This window comes from Eulemur rufifrons, chromosome 19 (assembly GCF_041146395.1).
Source record: "Eulemur rufifrons isolate Redbay chromosome 19, OSU_ERuf_1, whole genome shotgun sequence".
NCBI lineage: Eukaryota > Metazoa > Chordata > Mammalia > Primates > Lemuridae > Eulemur > Eulemur rufifrons.
The window spans coordinates 40,631,515-40,652,650 of record NC_091001.1 but is presented as its reverse complement, the minus strand read 5'-3'; the positions used below and the strand labels follow the sequence as shown (position 1 = coordinate 40,652,650).

Here is a 21,136-nt window from a genome sequence, read left to right as displayed (position 1 = left end):
ACTGAGTTATTTGACTCCAAAGTCCACGTTCCCAATATACATACACACACATACACACACACACACACACACACACACACAGAGCTGGAACCTTATAATGTACAATGGCCTCTGTGATTTTCAGGCCTACTGCCTTTTTTTTGTAAGCGCTAGTGGAAACCCACTCATTTGTTGTAATGTGGGCTCAGGAGTTTGGGAAATGTGGAGGCTGTAAGGGTAATTTGGAGTCAGACTGCAAAGCTCTTTGAGTGCTAGGGTGACAATACTGGACCCTTTTTAGCCCTTGTCTCCCCTGCCTTCTGTGAAGTCTGACACTGCAAAATCCTTTCTCTTCTCACTCTGATTAACTCCCTGCCTCTCAGGCTCATCTTCATCAGTCACCTTTAGTGTCTTCATTTCCCTAGCTGGTTATTTAAATCACGCTGACTTCCTGGGGCCCTGCACAGGACTTTCCCCGCTCATCCTTCTTGGCCACCCAGGGCATTCCATCCACACCTTGGTTTGAATGTCTGCCCGCTCCTGGCAGTGGAGACCCCAGTCACTCTCCACAGCCCCAGCCCTCCCTCCTGAGCACCATCCGCTTCTGGTGAGAGCCTCAAGCTACTTCTGCTCCTAGCAGAAGGCAGAGTCATTATTCAGAGATGACATTGCAGGAGAGGATGCATGAGATTTAACAACCAGCTCTCATGGAACCAATAGAGGAAGAAGGAACTCACTCCCCACCCAGGGAGGGCATTAATCCATTCATGAGGGCTCCACCCCCATGGCCCAAACACCTCCCATTAGGCCCCACCTCCAACCTTATGATCAAATTTCAATCTGAATTGTGGGAGGAACACACATCCAAACTATGGCATCATATAATTAAAATCATACAGTACACAGCCCTTTCAGACGGGATTATTTCACTTAGCATCTATGTTTTTTGTAGCTTAATAGCTCATTTCTTTTTATTGCTGAAAAACAAACTTTTGTACTGATGTGCCACAGTTTGTTTATCCATTCATCTATTGATGAACCATTTGGTTGTTTCCAGTTTTGAGCGATTATGAATGAATATGCTATAAACATCTGCATGCAGGTTTTTGTGCAAACGTTAAGTTTTCAAATTAGTTGGGTAAATACTTAGGAGCATGATTGCTGGATCATATGCTAAGACTATAGAGTGTTATCCATTTATAATTATTGTGATTACTGTCTTAGATTTACTTCTAACATCTTATTTTGGACTTTCTATGTCCTGCTCTTCTGTTTCTTTTTATTCTTCCTTCTGGTCTTCTTGTCAATTAACTGAAGCTTCTAATACACACTACTTTAAAAGTTATACAAGATGTATGTTTTTCTTTTACTGTTACCTTGAATAAAATATTTTTAACATGCGTATCTTTGCCAACCACTTGAACATTTTTAAGGGGTCTAAGAATGCTGAACTCCAATTAAGCTCCCTTCAACTTGCATGCTATTTTGTCCCGCTTTTCAGTTGTATCTTGCTCTTGATGTCACAAATAAGACATTTTTGTATTGTTATGCAAAGTCAATGTTCATTGTATTTACTGCCCCCTCCCCACCCTTTTTTGGAGACAGGGTTTTGCTCTGTCACCCAGGTTAGAGTGCAGTGGTATGATCATAGCTTACTGCAACCTCAAAATCCCAGGCTCAAGCTATCCTCCTGCCTCAGCCTCCCAAGTAGCTGGGACTACAGGCATGCACCACCATACCTGGCTACTTTTTCCCATTTTTATAGAGATGGGGTCTTGCTATATTGCCCAGGCTGGTCTTGAACTCCTGATTTCAAGTGATCCTCCCACCTTAGCCTCCCAAAGTGCTGAGATTACAGGTGTAAACAAACCTGTTCCTGCCACCCTCCCCCCCCTTGTCACCATGCTTTCTTGAACCTCAGACCTTTCATCAATTTATCAGCCTCTGCACAAAGTAAACCCCTTAAATTTCCTTTCATGAGAGTCCATTGGTGATAAGCTTACCCATTTTGTCTGAAATGTCTCTTTCAACCTCATTCCTAAAATATAGCTTCAGTGGTTATACCTAATTTTTAGTTAATCGTTTTTTCCTTAAGCCATTGACTACACTGTTCTACTATCTTCTGGCTTTTCTTGCTGCTGTTGGGAAGTCAGTAAGCCTAACTGTCGTTGTGTTGTAGCTAATCTGACTTTCCTCACTAACTGCCTTTACGAATCTCCCTGATATTCTGTAGCTTCACTCTATGAATGGAAGTGTAGATTTATTTTATTTATCTCACTTGGGATTTATACAACTTTCTGAAAATGAGAATTGGTGTCTTTCATCAATTCTGGAAAATGTCTTTATCTTTTCAAATATTGCCTATTTCCAATTCCCTCCTAAAATTCTAAGAGACATGTTAGACAATTTCAGTCTGTCCTCCACATCTTTTAATCTAACCTTTATATTCCACCTATTTGTCTCTCTGTGCTACCTATGGGGTAATTATTTGGCTCATAATTCATTAATTCTCTCTTCCATTGCTTATTTTTATAAGGGATTTATTTTTACATAAGGAACTCTTTTTACTCTTTCATCTAACACATGAAATATACCATTTCATATTTTATATCTGAAAATTCTACCATCCTGAGTCATTGCAGGCCTGATTATACTGTTTTCTGTTGGGTTTTGTTCAGAATGCCTTATTGGTGGCATCCTGTGATATTGTGGGTTTGTGATTTTTGACTATGAGCTCACGTTCCTTGGAGTTTTATCTGCAGAGTGGGTTTGAGGGCTAAATTAAAGGTATGTTCCAGTGTGGATATGCGGTTGCTTTGGCCATGAGCTCAGGGGTACTAACCAACTTAAGGCCTCTTTAAGAACTTGGTTTGAGAGATTTTTAGACTTCATGTAGCCTGAGAATTCAAACTACAGACCTCCATGAGGGAAGGCTTGTAGCTGATATCTCAGGGACAAACGAGTTCTCTTTCCCCGCTAGTGCCAGTTTCCCCTAACACTGAAGACACTCTTTGGGGATTCCTGCCGTTTGCAGGGGGATCTCCTATCAAAACTCCCACCATAGGCACTCCCCGGGCTTGTCTCCTGTCACCTGTACGCCACAAGTCCATCCTAACAGAAGCCCAGCATCGCTAAGATTTGGTATGTGCCCCTAGGGAGAAACCAAGTTGAACACCCCCTTATCACTCTGGAGTTCTGCTTCACTTTGTTTTTGGCCTCTCAGAATGCTTTTCCTTCTCACCAGCTCAGTAGGACATCTAAAAATATTTTTGAAAAGTTTCATTCAACAGTTCAGGTTCTTACCAGGCAGGTTATTCAAAGTATCTAGCCCTTCACACACTGGAAATGCAAGTCCAAAGTCTGGTTCATGAAGCTACTGAAAGGCCACGATGGGAGCACAGAGGCAGGGAATACAGACTGCTCTTCTGTTTTGTCAAATAACTTGACAATGGGGAGTAGAAAGCTAAAAGGGTTAAGGTTTTCTTTGACAGGTGACTTTATCAGGAAATGCATCAGCTGCTACTAACAGACCAAGATGGAACTTATTTCTTCCCCAGTGAAGAAGTCCAGACAGGGCAGCCAAGAGCTGGGCTATAGTGGCTCCACATGTCTTCAGGAATATTATCCTTCTGCTTTACCTACACAAAGATACCTTCTGGCCCAAGTGGGCTTCAAGTGCATCTACACTTCCGTCGTGTCGGAAAGAAGTAAGGGGGTTACGCCCACAAAGGGCACATGCCAGTGGTCTGTCCCTCTTAAGCAGCTTGCCCAGAACTGAACTCCCAGCCAACCACCCATCACTCAAGGGAGCTTTTAGCTGGTCCTATTGCTGCTAGAGCAGAATTGGCGAATCCTGGATACTGGGTAGGCAGTCAGCAGTCTCTGCCATGGGACCCTAACATTTTATTGTCCGAGGGCCCCACCTCAAGGGAGAACTGAAATCAAGATGGATGATTACTAGAGCAAAGAACATGGGAGAGAATGTGGTTGAAAGCAGAGAGGGAAAGGCGGCAGCTCTCCTCCGAACCCCACAGAACCAGCACCTAGTGATAGAACTGACCAAGATTCTTTCAACTCTGTGATTAAAATTTCACGAAACACCCTTTAAGGTAAACCACTACAGAGAGTATGTTTTTATCAGCAGCACAGGTTCTCATGTATGTAGAAAAGCAAATATCACTAAGGCAGACATCTCTGACAGATAAAATGCGTGACAGCTACTTAGCATTCTTTGAATTAGAGGAAAATTAAATTTTACAATATAATCAAAGAACTCCATGCTGATTCAGATTTTTAAGATTCTAACCAGCATTAAGTACTGTATCATTCAACACAAATATTAGGAAATAATGTTTCCTCTAATTTTTCTGTTATCAATGTCAATTTGACAAGAATGATGAAGCTACCAGGATTCTGGTTCACAAAACAACTTGATGTTTTTTATTGACTGAGATACAGTTTATCTCTTTATATGTGTGCTTATATCTTTATTTCCAAAAAAGAATTTAATGTGGCCTTTTATAGTAATGAAAATAGCTGATACCTCGACAGTCTGAGATAAATATTAACTAGAAAAAACATTTAATCAAATATGGCAGTAAACTGGAATCCTTCCATTATTGCTTTGATAAGACAATGTTTGTTTCACAAAAATTGCCTATTTCTTCTAAACAGAATACTAAGATTTTTTTCTCTAGAGATTGTTCCTGTATGTTGAGTTGATAATCGTATTGCTATCTTTATAAAATAAAAATAATGTAACTATAAAGCTTAGTTTGCCATTTTCCACTGTATAATTTATTCACATTTACTTAAAACGTCATATTCCTTTTTATATATGTCAAAAAATAGTGACTAGGTTTTATGACTTACTTAAAATATAAGTGAGAAAAACATAGACATTTGCCATACCAATGGCCATTTTAAATTTTTTTTTTAAAGAAATGTTATAATTTAAAAAGAGTTCCAAGAAATTTAGAATTCCCAGCAATAATCATTTCTAAAATGTATGGGATTTGAAACATAATTATAAAAGGCTAAAAACCCAAAGGATTCATTCTTACTTTTTCTTGTTTACAAAAATCCGGACAATTTGTCACATCAAGAAAGTTCGGCAAGCTGTGGCAGCTGCAGCCTTAGTCATCCTCAGAATCACTATCCCTCCTCAGAGGGGCAGAGCACCGCACTGAGGACAGCAATGTGTCTTCAATCGGTTTCTTAGGGTTCTCCTCCAGGTCTGTCTTGACTGCTCCAGACTCAGACAGTTTCCACTCCAGCTCTACATGACAAAGAAAAAGCAAATCACCTAAAGCACCATGGGCACTGCCCCCTGCACCCTTAGTCCATTAAGTCACAGTTTTTCTAAGCAGAAAATACAATTATCAAAACGATGACAATTTGATTTTGGTACCATAATTTTAAGGTACCTAAAAGAAAGGAGAAAAAAAAATCAGACCTTTAAGAAGGAAAACACAAAATACTTTCTAACATGTTTTTAGAAGATAAGATCAAATAAGGTATTATAGAAACTTGAACCTATATGGAAATTAAAATAAAATACAAAGAATAAACCTAACCTCTGATGACAACAGTTTCCCAGATTGGACAATTTGCCAGGCAAGAAATCAGCATGAAACATTTAAAGGAAATAATTTCTACAGGCCTGCTGGCAATCTAATCATTAAAGCTAATTTTAGTGAATAAAAGGAAATTCTTCAGCCTCAAGTCCAGTACCCTCAAGTCTAGGGTCAATGGATAAATGTATGATGATATCTTAGAATTGATAACATTCGTTCTAAGTAATAAAAAAATAAAATAAAATACCAGAAAATAAAGAATCAGTGACTAAAGACTCAGCTCCTATATCTCACTGAAACTCCACATGGTGTGAGACCGTGTGAAGCAAAACTACGTGATGTATTTTTCCACTGCAGAGAAGAACTCAGGCTGAACTGAGGGAATGCTCAAGAGATGCTAAAACAAATATCTTGGCTTAAAGGAAGATTAATGCAGAGATGTTCTGCTAATGGGTATTTCTATTAAACTCTGACAACTGATTTTTATTGAAGTCGTATTTTAACCAATGTTATTAAAGTACTCCATGAAACAGAGCAGAATGGTGGTACCAGGGATTGGGTGTAAATGGGAAGACTCTGGTCAAAGGGTACAAACTTTTAGTTATAAGATGGATAAATTCTGGAGACCTAATGTACAGCATGGTGACTATAGTTAATAATCATGTATTGTATACTCGAAATTTGCTAGGAGAGTAGATCTTAAGTATTCTCACCACAAAAAGAATAAGGATAACTTGTGAGGTGTTGGATGTGGTAATTAGTTTTATTGTGGTGATCATTTCACATTTTATATTAAATCATCATGTTGTATACCTTATATATACACATTTTTGTCAATCACCTCAATAATGCTGGGGGGAAGTGCTCCATAGAGATGAATAACACCACTATTTTCACCTCTAGGTACTTGGGTTCAATATTATGCAAACTCAACAAATTTCTTTAAAAAAAAAAAAAACAAGAATTCTGATTCTTGACTCAAGAAAATATTTATATACTATGTTTCTATATCCACACATATGTATATATGAGTATATATTTTTAATGTTAATGTTCATTTACACACAGCATCATTTTATATAAGTTCACTAGTCCTCAAATAAGACTTTTTCTAGAATAAAGACTATAAGTACGAATATACACCTATCTCCCTCCCCTCATGGTACATTCAAAAAAGGTCATAAGAGGCAAATATATTTAGTTTGAAACGCAATATGCCCTTGAACATTGGAAAAATGTTTAACTGATGTATCTCATATATGTGTGTGTATGTTTATACTTGTCCCAGTTCAATACCTTAGTGGTATAGTATTAAAGTCAAGTTTAAAAATATGCTTTTGAGGCCGAGGCGGGTGGATCGTTTGAGACCAGCCTGAGCAAAAGTGAGACCCCATCTCCACTAAAAAATAGAAAGAAAGCATATGGACAACTAAAAATATACATATAAAAAATTAGCCGGGCATGGTGGCACATGCCTGTAGTCCCAGCTACTCAGGAGGCTGAGGCAGAAGGATGTCTTGAGCCCAGGAGTTTGAGGTTGCTGTGAGCAAGGCTGATGCCACGGCACTCTAGCCTGGGCAACATTGTAAGACTCTGTCTCAAAAATAAATAAATAAATAAATAAATAAAAATATGCTTTTGAAGACTAGTAAAGCATAGTTGAATGTATTATTTCAGTAAAGAGATAAAGAATTTTACTTGGTGGGAAAGCCTCTGGCCTCAAGTTCTCTTCCACATTACATGTAGATACATATTTTGACACTTCCATGCGTAACAGATCAAAAGGAATAAAAAAAAAAAACATATCCTTCTGAGTTAAGAGGCAAAACTAAATAAAATTTTAATTTAAATTTAAAAGCTATTAAGATATTCAACTGAAAAAATATTTCTATAGAGAAATATATATATTGGCATCTGTCATTAATATGTTCGTATGAATTAAAAAGTGAGTGCTGTGATCTTGAACTACAACTTAAAACACCCAACTGTAGAGGCAAATAAAATATAATTGACATGAATATTAAATATATATATTTAAGTCCATTGTGCCTTCCTTTAACTGAGGAATTATTAGAGCCCGGTTGTAACTGCTCCTTATTATTTGCCTAAGATGAGAGATTAAATGTTCTTCCTCCCTTTTAACAATCTCACACACACACACACACACACACACACACACAGGCAAAGGTGAACTTGACAAAGCATCATAGTACTTGTCTAGGAAATAAGCACTCTCTCCAACAGAACAGAAACGTTCCCTCCCCACCTCTCACATGCCTGTCTCCAGGGCCGCTTACCATCTCTTGTCAGGTTCATGCCACCAAACACCAGAGGACCAATAAACTGAGCCTTGATATCACCTTCAAGGTAAACAAATATCGTGGGCAGATTCCTATCAGGATAATTGGGTATGCAGGTTGTTGAAATGGCTTTGATAAATTTGACATCAGGAAACTTCCTGGCAAGTCCACTGAGGTGTTGATTTATCAGGGCACAGAGGGGAATCCTATAAAATAGAAAGAAAAAACAGAAGCAATAGTGATTGCTCAAAAAGTTCAACTACCCTTTTACCCTATGTAAAGCCTCATAACAGATTCTGCTGCTAGCTAAGATGAATTAATCTCTTTTCAGAATTTTTCTAATATCCTCAGAGAAAGTGAAGAACTCTAAATCCAAAGTCCAATTTATTTTGAGACAAAAATAAGTCAGAAAAACAGCTTCAATGTAAAAGATACTTACTATGCCTTTCTGTAAGGTTAAATGATAGAACATCAAAGATTTAGAATGTATGAATATGTGAACTATGTCAGAAAGCAATTTCCCACTTTAAAGAAATTCCTAGACAAGCACTGACCTCTACAGTTTAAGAACAGGACTGGGCATTTGAGAAACAGAGAGGACCTCGGCATCACTTAGCACAGGCAATTACCATAAAGGCCAACCTCACCATCTACAAGAGGGATTGCTTACATGGAATTCTGAAATGCCAGAGTTCCTCTAGAGGGATAAATCACTTAGGAATTCTTTTTCAAAAAAAAGAAAAGTCTTCATTGGTACACTTTAACAGGGGCATTTGTATTAGTGACAAATATTAATTTGAAAGTCTTCAGATGAAAATTAGGCAGTAAGGTTTGGGCAAGCCAGCAACAAACACACATAACTTGGTACCCCCAAAAAACCAAAACAAAAAAAAAAAACCCTCCAATATGGATTAAGCCTGAAATGTTCAAAATATAAAGTCAAATTAACATTTTATAGACAGCATGGAAGATCAGCTCACCCTTGTTTGTAAAGGTGCAAGACTACCCACAAGCCCTCACCGGCTTTGGTAACTTCTTGAACATAATCCTTTCCTGAGATCTCCAAAACTTCTCCAAATTTATTCTTCAATTTAGTTGCTTTCCACTCAGCCAGTCTTTGCTGCCTGCACAATAGGAGGAGAGAAACATCTTACACACACAAGCATGCACACACACATATACATCTTTCACAAAGCAATCCTTGTAACGGTCCAGGTTTATTTATTTCTCATGGCAAAAGTGTAAGACCAGTTTGTTGACATTTGCAATATTGCTATTATAGTCCTTTCCAAAATTTTATCTCAGCTGGAAAATTCATTTTTCAAAGGAAACACATTTTATTACCACACACACAAAAAAAACTGTCTCTCTGGGTGATACTAACCTGTACATTTCAATAGCACGTTCATCCTCCTCATTAAATTCATCTTCATGATCCTCCAACTCTTCCAAAGTCATATCTTCATATGTTTTCACTGAATTTAGTTATGTTGACAGAGAGCAAAAAATTTAAAAAGATGAACAAACATGCATTTTGCTTTTTCCCTTTGCTTTTCTCCTAAAGGCGTGTACACAACACCAGAAGATCCCCAGCCCACCAAAAAACAAACACACAAAAAATCCTTAAGTTGTTACACTAAGAAGTTGCGGGTATTTTGAAAAGATAGGCCTATGTTGATTTCTGCAGACTTGACTGTCTCACCTCCACACAGTACTAAGGTATGAATGAGAAGTTTCCCAAGTTTATAAAACAAGAGATTTGCCCGAAGTCACCTGGTCCAATCTTCAAGTACATGAACAGTTCTCATATCATCCAAGGAGGCAGGATACTATTAAGTCCTCCCCAAGCATACCCTTCCTAGAGTTAAAGGTGATTACCACATACTTCTTGGTCTTTTATTATGAGTGATAGGGAGCTCTCTCTTTTCTTGTAAACAATTGCTATAAAATCTGAATTTTTATTGCCATAAAAACGTTCTCAAAATCGAATCAGGTTTTTTTCCCTCCCCCCCATCACTCCATGAAACTCTCTACTCAAGGTCAACAATGACCTCTCCCTTCTTCACTGATGCCTCTCTCCTCCTACCCCTATGGCTGCCCCACTCCTTTGAACTTTTTGCTGTTTATTGTCTGACTCCTCCACTAGAATGTAAGTTCCATGAGGCAGATAATGTTGTCTGGTGCGTGCATAGCTAAATCCCCACACCCAGAAGAGCACATGACATGTGATAATCATTCAATAAACATTTGCTGGATAAATACTTTCTAATATATCCTTCTCTAAGTGAGCTCTAACACGTACACATGGGACAAAAGTACTAGTCCCTGTGATCAGTGGTTCTCACACTTTGGCATGCACCAGAAGTCCTTTATAGCACTTGTTTAAAATGCAGATTCCGTGGCCTCACCCCAGAGATTCTGATTCAGTAAAGATTGGGGGTGTTTTTTTTAACAAGCACTCCAAGGGATTCCAATCCAAATACATGGCTACCTTTGAGAAAACCCCTCACAGACCCCACATATTGCAAACATCTTATGCCTCCCCAAATTAAACTATTTTAACATCCTTAATCAATCCACAAAGATGATAAAATATAAGCTCAGGAGAATACAAACACTAAAAACTTTGAACAAATTTCAATGACGTTATTTAACGTGAATCACAGACCAGAAAGTCAAGACTCAGAAATACTTTGTTCAGGATTATCATGTGCTCATCTGACACAGACAAGGACTTATGGGACCTCTGAAGTCCCCCTAATTCTATGGCCCAGGAAGGTGAAGGCTAAAGACACCTTGTGATCTGTCTGAGGTCCCAGACTTGCCAGCACTCTGGTCCCTGTCTCCTGCTCAGAGGATCCTTCTACTGCAGTAGTCAGAGGCTTAGAAAGTTGTTCCCTAACTCAGAAAGACAAGGAACAAGAAAATGAGCAGGCTCACCCACTGACTGCTGGAGGACTCTCTGCTCCTCCTCTTCTGCCTCCTTTTCCAAATCTTCCAGACTTTGCTTTGAGGGCAAGATGCCCTTTTTGCGTAAGATGTCATTCCACTCAGTGTCTGCACTGGGGTCCTAGAACAGGAGGACCAAGGCTGCCATGAGTGCAAAGTCCAGTATGGAGGCACCGTGTTAGGCAAGGGGCCAAATGGGCAAAGTGGTGGAAAGGGAGGAATTCAAACCAAATTATTCTGTGGTCTATTTCTGAGAAAGTGTCAAAAGCCCCACAGTCACTGTTCTATTCTTCCTGTCTATCCCTCCTCCCTCCCCCTGCGTGGAAGCTAGTCTTGGCTAAAAATCAGGATATAATGTGCAGATTAGCATGAGTACTGATACCAAGGCTCCGACTTGACTTATGTTCAATATTTTTAATAATGACTTGGCGTGATTCATTCAACAGATTTTTTTAAGTACCTACCACAGGTATTAGACAATGGAGAAGTACGGTGAATAAAACAGTCAACTATGTTATAGTCAAGAAGAATAGACAGGTAATGACAAGTACACATATACAAGTGCAATGACAAACAGGCTGCTGGTCTAGAGAGTTACAGGGTACCTGCATTCCACAGGGTAGACAGAGATGTTCTCCATAGGAGGTGACATTTAACCATCACCTGAGGGTGGGAAGCAACCAGCCACAGGAGTGTGGGGACTTAGGAAACAGCTTTTCAGGTAGAGTGACCAGAGATTGTGACATTTTGAGCATCTCAAAGCTTAGAGAGGCTGCAGCGGAATCTGAGAGGGAGGAGAGCCTGAGGCTAGGCTGACAGAATTCTCTAGTGGCCAGACCTGAAAGGAAGAGCTGAGAGCCCTCAGAGCAGCTGGTAACAGCACTCTTCTAAGCCCTTCACTTGCACCTACTCACATAATCCTCACAAGCCTAGGGGAGGCATGATGTTTAGAAAGACACTGCCCTGCTAGAACAGTTGGCCAAATATACGCGGATCAAATGTCAGAAAGATCAGTGTCAAACTGGGCTCTTAGATCCAGAACCCAGCTGCCCAAGCACGGGTTTGCATGGTGTGGCAGGAATACCGCTTATGGAGCACAGGCTTGGTTTGGAGCACAAATCAAGGTGCGCTGTGGAAAGGGCACCAGGATAACCAGGCTCCAGCCCCACCTCTGTATCACAATCTTGCTGAGATACATCAAAAGGTAAATGGACAGACTTTCAACAAGGTGGTCAGGGAAGGCCTCTGAAGAGGTGGCATTTTAAAGCAGGGACCTGAAGGATGGAGGATGCAAAGGAGGGGCCAAAACAGTCCCTGAACTTCCTCTTCGCGTTTAAGAGTGTCTGGCTGTGGAAGACTCTCTGTCCTTGTAGAGGGTCCTCCCCTGCCGCCCCCAATGCGTCCCTCCCCAGCCAATCCCACACAGCATCTCCATTTCCCCTCTGCCACTGAGCAGAGGCTACTCAACCAGAATTCTTGACCACGGCGAGATCAGGGAGAGCCGGGTCTTTGGACAGTGACAAAATTTAGTTGTCATAGATTTCTGCTCAGAAAGGTGCCCATTTCCAAGGTGTTTTCACTGGACTTTAGTCAAGTTCCATTAGCAAATTCCAGCTACCAAAAAGGAATAAAACTAGGGGATTTTGATTTTTATCTATTTTAAGAAAAAATTCAGCACTGAGCAGAGGGACCCCTCGGGCTGAGCTCTGGAACCCAGGTGGTCTGAAATGGAGCGCATCCCAACTGAACACCAGAGTTCAGAGGAAGAGGGTGTTAAGCCCTCACCTAGCTCTAAGTGCAGCCAGGTACATGGGTTCCGCCGCTGCTGTAGGTAGTAGGATCCCCTGGGCCGGACCCTCCGCTTCTCCACGCCTCAGCTTCCACGTCCCCAAAATGAGTCCATAGCACACCTGCTCGGGTGCTAACTAAGGGAGTTAAAAAATAGCAAGTAACTTTTGTCACATGGGATCCGGCAAGTTCTTCACGGGACCCGGTGGGGGCAGACCTCGAACTTCCTCGAGGAAGCCTGCAAGGACAGAGATTTGGGGACTAGGGCACAATGCAGCGGCGACACCCAGCCCTGGGTACGGCAGGGACCACGCCCGCCCGCCCGCACTGCGCCTGCGCGGGGGCCTGGACTCGTGCGTCCTCCCCTGTGTCTGCGGTGCCTGGCGCTTCCCGCAAGCCGGCATCCGTCCAACGGGATAAACGAGCGGCCGGAGTCTCCAGTACCCGCGCCGCGCGCCGCGCTCACCTGCATTGTGTCTCCAACCGCTCACGCCAGTCCGGCCGCAGTACCGCCGCCCCTCGGCTCCAGTCTGCGCACGCGCGCAATTGCCGCCCCGCCGCTTCTCTCAGCCCGGCCTTCAGGCGAGGGCTCTGAGTCTGCGCCTGATCCCCAAGGAACCGGCGCCGAAGTTATGCGCGTGCGTGGAGCAGGACATGCCCACCGCCTTCCGGCCGCGGAGTTCACGTGACCCAGGACTGATTTTTTTTTTTTTTTTTTTTTTTTTTTTTTTTTTTTTTTTTTTTTTTTTTGAGCGTTGCCTTATTAGGGCATGTCTTCGGCCCAGTATCGGTGGAATGGTGTTCAGTGGCAGTGTGAATTCCACGGTGCCTGCCCAAACCTGTGGAGAGATCTCGGTGGCCTTGACTAAAAAGTCAGAAATAGAAATACCTCCCAGTCATCTGCTGTTACAATTAAAAATGATGTAGGGTCACCTGGAATTCAACACTATCATTTAGGTATCGGGTAAGGCAACTCATTCATAAAAATTTTATTGAGAGCCTGCTAGGTACCAGGCACCATTCTAGGTTCTGCTGATACTGCCGTGATCAAAACACAAGACATTTATTTGTGTCTTTTTGATAATAGCCATCCTAACTAGGGTGACATATTACATTGTGGGGGGTTTTGTTTTTTGTTTTTTTTTTTTTTTTGAGACAGAGTCTCACTTTGTTGCCCAAGCTAGAGTGAGTGCCGTGGCGTCAGCCTAGCTCACAGCAACCTCAAACTCCTGGGCTCAAGCGATCCTCCTGCCTCAGCCTCCCGAGTAGCTGGGACTACAGGCATGCGCCACTATGCCCGGCTAATTTTTCTATATATATATTTTTAGTTGTCCATATAATTTCTTTCTATTTTTAGTAGAGACGGGGTCTCGCTCTTGCTCAGGCTGGTCTCGAACTCCTGACCTTGAGCGATCCACCTGCCTCGGCCTCCCAGAGTGCTAGGATTACAGGCGTGAGCAACCGTGCCCGGCCTTACATTGTGGTTTTGATTCGCATTTCCCTGATGATTAATGATGTTGGACATTTTTTCATTTTATTTTTTGGCCATTTGTATGCCTTCTGAGAAATGGCTGTTCAGATCATTTGACCATTTCTTAATTAGGTTTTGTGTGTGTGTGTGGCTGTTGAGATGTTTGAGTTCTTGTATATTCTGGATATTGATTCTATGTCACGTCAGTAATTTGCAAATATTTCCTCCCACTCTGTAGGTTGTCTTTTCACTCTGTTGACTTGTTTCCTTTGCTGTGCAAAAGCTTTTTAGTTTAATATAATCCCATTTGTTTACTTTTGCTGTTGTTGCCTGTGCCTTTGAAGTTTTACTTATAAAATCTTTTCCCAGACCAACGTCCTGAAGTGTTTTCCCTGTTTTTCTTCTGGTAGTTTTGGATCTTACGTTTAGTTCTTTGATCCATTTTGAGTTAATTTTTGTGGAGCATGAGAGGTCAGAGTTTAATTTCATTCTTCTGCATATGGTTATCCAGTTCTCCCAGCACCATTTATTGAAGAGACTGTCCTTTCCCCAATGAGTGTTCTTGGTGTCTTTGTCAAAAGTCAGTTGGCTGTAGATACGTGGATTAATTTCTTGGTTCTCTTTTCTGTTCCATTGTCTGTTTTTATGTCAGTACCATGCTGATTTGGTTACTACAGCTTATAGTATATTTTGAGGTCTGGTAGTGTGATACCTCCAGCTTTGTTCTTTTTGCTCATGGTTCCTTTGGCTATTTGGGGCTTTTGTGATTCCATACAAATTGTAGGAGTTTTTTTCCTATTTCTGTGAAGAATGTCATCGGCATTTTGATAGGGATTGCATTGAATCTGCAGATTGCTTTGGGTAGTATTGTCATTTTAACAATATTAATTCTTCCAATCCATGAGCACAGGATGTCTTTCCATTTGTTTTTATCATCATCAATTTCTTTCATTAGTGTTTTGTAGTTTTCTTTGTGAGGTCTCTCACCTCCTTGGTTAAATTTATTCCTACATTTTTTCTGATAGCTATTGTAAATGGGATTGCCTCCTTGATTTATTTTTTAGCTAGTTTGTTGTTCACGTATACAAATGCTACTGATTTTTATATAGTCGTATCCTGCAACTTTACTGAATTATCAGTTCTAAGAGTTTTTTGGTAGTCTTTAGGTTTTTCTGTATATATAATCACATCATCTGCAAACAGGGACAATTTGACTTCTTTTTTTCCAATTTAGATGCCCTTTATTTCCTTCTCTTGCCTAACTGCTTTGGATAGGACTTCCAGTACTATGTTGAATAAAAGTGGTAAGAGTGGGCTTTTTCTCATTCAATAAGATGTTAGCTGTGGGTTTGTCATAAATGCTGGTGAGGATGCAGAGAAAAGGGAACTCTTATACACTGTTGGTGGAAATGTAAACTAGTACAGCCACTATGGAGAACAGGATAGAGGCTCCTCAGGAAACTACAAATAGAACTACCATATTATCCAGAAAGCCCACTACTTGACCTTTATCCAAAGAAAAAGAAATCAGTATATCAAAGAGACATCTCCCATGTTTATTGCAGCACTATTCACACAATAGCCAAGATACGGAATCAACCTAGGTATCCAACAACAGATAAATGAAAAGAGAAAATGTGGTATGTATATATATATATATATATATAATGGAATACTATTTTAATGTAAAAAAGAATGAAATCCTGTCATTTGTGGCAACATGGACGGAACTGGAGGAGATTATGTTAAGTGAAATAAGCCACTAACAGAAAGTTAAATACTGCATGTTCTCACTCATATGTGGAAGCTAAAAAATCTCTAATCTCATAGAAGTAAAAAGTAGGACAGAAGATACTGGGGGCTGGGAAGTGTAAGAGGAAGGGAGGGATGGAGAGAGATTTGTTAAATGCTACAAAATTATAGCTAGATAAGAGGAATAAGTTCTAGTGTTCTATACAACTGTAGGATGACTGTAGTTAACAATAATATATAGTTTTAAATAGCTAGAAGGAGGATAGTAAATATTCCCAACACAAAGAAATGATAAATGTTTGGGATGATGGATATGGTAATTACCCTGATCGGATCACTACATGTTATATGTGTTGAAACATTAGTATGTACCCCATGAATGTGGACCAGTATTTGTCAATTAAAAAGATAAAATTTAAAACAACATGAAAACAGAAAGTTAAAGTCATTTTACCTGGTTGAGCCTCAGGAAACCCATATATGCAAAAGTGCTTAGCCCTAACGCAGGCACACAGGAGGCATGGAGTAAAAGTCAGCAGTCTGACATAAAATGCAGGTGTTGGGCTCCAGGGCTTCTGCAAATGCAGCACTCCCGGTTTAAGGTAAGAAAACAATATTCCTGCCTAGTAATGAAAGGAAGCATCCTATATACCTGGGCTAACTTGTTTCTTCCTGGTAATGAAGCAGACACAGATAATAGAAACCCACGCACCTCTTGGGTGAGTGTAGGGCTTCCAGCCTTGGCTATGCCTTAGAATCACCTGGGAGCCTTTAAAAACTACAGCTATCCAAGGGCTCCAATCCCAGACAAATTAAATCCCTGGAGATGAGGCCTGGGACTAATATTTTCTTTTTTCTTTTTTTTTTTTTTTTTTGAGACACAGTCTCGCTTTGTTGCCTGGGCTAGAGTGAGTGCCATGGCGTCAGCCTACCTCACAGCAACCTCAAACTCCTGGGCTCAAGCAATCCTTCTGCCTCAGCTTCCCGAGTAGCTGGGACTACAGGCATCCACCACCATGCCTGGCTAATTTTTTCTATATATATTTTTAGTTGGCCAGATAATTTCTTTCTATTTTTAGTAGAGACGGGGTCTCGCTCTTGCTCAGGCTGGTCTCGAACTCCTGAATTCAAGTGATCCACCCGTCTCAGCCTCCCAGAGTGCTAGGATTACAGGCATGAGCCACCGCGCCCGGCCGATATTTTCTTAAAGATCCTTAGGTGATGGTAAAGTCACAGCCATTGCTATACAGTGAATCAAATGATTGCTTGAGAGCAAGACCTTTGATGTGATAATTTATTAGGATCCTTAAGATCTACCTGACTCCTCCCAACTGAATTACTTGTCCTTTTAAGCATTTGTTTATTAATGTATCAGGCAGCAAAGTGTTTGTGAATGAATTTCCCTCGGTCTCACCACTGAAATCAGGACTGGGACTACTATTGAATTTGACTCTGTGCTTCCCTTTCAGGCTTGTACAGTAATAGACTCAGTGTTCTGTGCTTTTCTCAGCCCAGCCTTAGCTGTTTCCTGAGGCCTGTTCTCTAAGTCTCAGCCAGTCTACAATTCCCCACATGATCTCTGTCCAGGGATTAACAAACCAAATGCCCGCACCCTAGTACCCACTCCTTTCAGCGGGAAAGATGCCCCTCCCACTTTGGTCAAAAAGTTATTCTGTTATTCTTTTCTCCTGTGCAGCAGATCACAGTCCTTCTCACTTCCCCCAGAGACTTCTTACTATCATTCCATCCCTCTTGGCTGTGGAGAAAATAATGGGAGCTCGGGAGAAAAGATTAGAGCCATAAGACTTGGAAAAGGAAAGATAACCTATTTCTATTTGTGGATGATATGATATAATAGCATATTTGGAAAACCCAGGGGAATCAAGTCTTAAATTCATACCAATAATCTGAGAATTCAGTATAAGAACACTATATAAAATTAACAGATAAAAATAGCCTTCATTTGTATTTACAATATCACAAACTAGAAAATACGATGACCCCCAATTACAATAACAACAGAAAAGAAAAAGCATTTAGAAATAAACCTAAGAAATGCACAAAAACCTACCTGAGGAAAATTACAAAACCTTCCTGAAGATACAAAAGCAGACTTGAACACATGGAGAAAGAAATATCCTTTATTTTTGGATAGGATGACTCAACATCATAGAGATGTCAATTTTCTCCAAGTTAATATGCAAAATCTAACACCATCTTAATTTAAAAACCCAACAAATTATTTTCTGAGGTAGGCAGGTTGATTTCAAAGTTTTTATGATAAAATAACAATCAAGAATAGCACAAGGTGGGAGGAAGAGCTGGCTTTACCAGACATTAAAACAATGTGGTATTGATGCATGAATAGACAAAGAGATCAAGGAAGCAGCATAGTAAGTTCAGAACAAGCCCAGAAACAGAGCCCAGTACACATAAGTGTTGGCGTATGCTTAAGATGGCATCTCAATCCACTGCAGAAGGACTTTTAATAAATAGCGTTGGGACAATTGGATAACCATATGAAAATAGATAAAATTGGATACATACTCCACAGTGTATATCAGAATAAAAAATAAAAAATACTAGAAGAACTCATGGAATAACTTCTTTACAGCCTAGAAATGGAAAAGGACTTTGACTATTACTCAAAATCCAAAAGAAATCAAATCAAAAACAAAGATTTGACTACTTAAATTTTTTTTACATAGGAATAATGCATCTATGCATGCTACCTTTGTTGTAAAAGATTAAATAAGAATACATTTATGTGAATATTCATATTTGCTTAATTTTATATTAATAAAAAGAATCACAGAAAGAAGAAATCAGAAATAAATGGAATTGGTTAACTATTTGGGGGAGGGAGGTAATGAGGTGGTGAAGGCAGGGATGGGAATGGGAATCCTCTGATAAACTTATATTTAGGAGCAGATAGTTTTGTAGGGCCTGAAGCACTTTCAATCTTGGATGCTGCTATAGTTTGGATGTTTGTACCCCAAAACTTCATGTTGAAATTTGGATCCCCAGTGTTAGAGACGGGGACTAATGGGAGATGTCATGAGGAAGAATCCCTCATAAATGGCTTAGTGCCATCCTTGGGTAAGAGTGAGTTCCTGCTATATTTATTCCCATGAAACCTGGTTGTTAAAAAGAGCCTGGCACCTCGCTTCTCTCTCTCTCTCTCTCTCTCTCTCTCTCTCTTGCTTCCTTTCTTGCCATGTGATCTCTACACGCACCAGCTCTCCTTCAACTTCTGTCATGAGTGGAAGTCGCCTGAGGTCCTCACCAGAAGCAGATGGTATCACCATGCTTCTTGTACAGCCTGCAGAATCATGAGCCAAATAAACCTCTTTTCTTTATAAGTTACCCATCCTCAGGTATTCGTTTATAGCAACACAAACAAAGACATATACCCTCTTTAAGAATACAAAATTGTAAATTAAGCATGAAAGGGGATATTTAAATAACATGCTATATTTTAATTATCGATATAATACCATAGACTAACTTCTATGGTAGCCAGAAGCTTCCTGAAGGTTTATATAATTTTTCTCATGTAGGTTTTTGTGCATTTCTGGCTTATACAAGTCAAGCGCAGTTTCTTCAAGAACTGCCCAAATGCCTCATTTGGACAGAGCTCCAAAGATTACATTCATATCACATTGCGTTCTCTGGCCCTGTAACTTCATGTCATATCACTGAATGAATGGTCAGTGACAGTATTCCTGCAAGTCGTTTCTGCCCTGGGACAGCCAGCAGTAATCATGCATGGAAACAGCTGCAAACCACAGAAATGTCAGTAAATATATCCTCAGTGTGTCAGTAAATATATCCTCAATTCAGTCTTCCCTTAGCCTTAGTGATTTCCTGTTAATTGGAGCCCACTTTGTTATCTATAACTTAATTTCCACTAATCAACCTTTTTTTCCCTTATACAAAGCTTTACAGTGGCTTTTGCCAGATTTTACTTTTGTCTCCTTACCTCTGGCAGCATCTGTGACAATTTCAATCGTTCTTGATATGTTTTTATACACATTTTCTCACTGCAGAGATGGAAGACCTGGGGCTGGCCTGCCTGCCCTGCCTAGAAGTGCCTGTTTATTCCACTTCTCCCCTCTGGGGTAGGTGGTTTATAGCCCCGCATAAATGATGAATGGATTTAATAAAACAGTGAGGGAGACAAATTCTGAAGTTATACACAGTGTATGGATTTCTTAACAGGCAAGTATAAGAAAAATTTTCCATTGAGCTCAAGCACCCATGGAAATGTGACTCCTGCTTAGACTCACTTCTGCAGGACGCTCCTGTGATGCACGACTACTTGGGACATTACAGTTCCTTGACATGAGCAATTTTCTAAGCAAAATGCCTGGTATTAATGACTCTTGCACAAATTGCTGGAAAAGCTGCTGCAGCTGGTGTTAAAGTTTGGTGAATATGAATCTTTGCCGATAGGATTCTGAATATAGAAATGATGTTATTAGATTGATTATAGAAATGATCGTTCCTTCTCCTTCCAGGGAAAGCACACAGGCAGATTCATGTAATAAGCTGATTTCCAAATTTCATTTCTTTCTGAGTCAAAAGGCCCATATGTAAAGATTCAGCTGAGTGGCAGTGGTAAGAAGAGCAAGTTTAATGAGATATCATTAAACGTGGAACTCCATGGCTACTGCCAGATTAACTGGAATTCCACATTCCAAATGCAATTTATGTTTGATCTTTAGGCAACTATTTTTCCAAGATTTATATGTGTGTGATTTTTCAGTTAGTGAAAAGCTGCACTCCACGCCCCTTCCTTTCATCTCATTGTCTCCTATCCCTGGATTACTTGTCTTCAAAGAATATAAAAGAATTGGAAAGAAAGTGTACTGGCATGTTATTACAGATGATTGCATGGCTGCCGGCTTCTATCCATTTTGAGACTAGCTGAAGGTTAAGATGATTAAGGGGTGGCTGCAGGTACAACTAGATGCTGAGATGATGTCTGCAGTGAAGACATTTGGAAGTTTTTAGAATGTCCAAATGCTGTAGACTGACCAGATAGATGCTCACCAGACACCTGCCTCTTGTTCTTCCAGGCCACACAGTAGATTGCATTTCCAGCTTCCTTTGCAGGCAGGCGTGGTCGTATGACTGAGCTCTGGTAGAATAAATGGCCTGGCCCGTATAAATCCTCTCTCCAGACATCCTCTTATCTCTCCCCATCCACTGACTGAACAGTTGAGGACTCGGAGGCCCTTGAGCCCACCTTGGGCAGAGCCTATCAGGTAGAAGGAACTGGACATTGAACAACCAGAAGCACTTGCAGTGGATTGTGT

At 40.4% G+C, this 21,136-nt stretch overlaps 1 protein-coding gene across 2 annotated transcripts; it reads right to left on the bottom strand.

The window, feature by feature from the left end:
• Positions 1–4,876: 4,876 nt before the first annotated feature.
• On the bottom strand, positions 4,877–13,182 carry PDCL3 (phosducin like 3). 2 transcript variants are annotated; one of them, XM_069494525.1, is made up of 6 exons: positions 13,059–13,182; positions 10,796–10,925; positions 9,240–9,330; positions 8,836–8,979; positions 7,853–8,061; positions 4,877–5,257 (listed from the first exon to the last, which is right to left on the bottom strand). In XM_069494525.1, exons 1-6 carry the CDS (start codon positions 13,062–13,064, stop codon positions 5,115–5,117), a joined length of 723 nt encoding a protein of 240 aa, XP_069350626.1. In that variant the 5' UTR covers positions 13,065–13,182; the 3' UTR covers positions 4,877–5,114. The 2 variants fall into 2 exon arrangements, with proteins under 2 accessions (XP_069350626.1, XP_069350627.1); XM_069494526.1 differs by lacking the exons at positions 10,796–10,925; positions 13,059–13,182 and adding an exon at positions 9,629–9,682 and having other exon boundaries at positions 4,985–5,257.
• Positions 13,183–21,136: the final 7,954 nt, after the last annotated feature.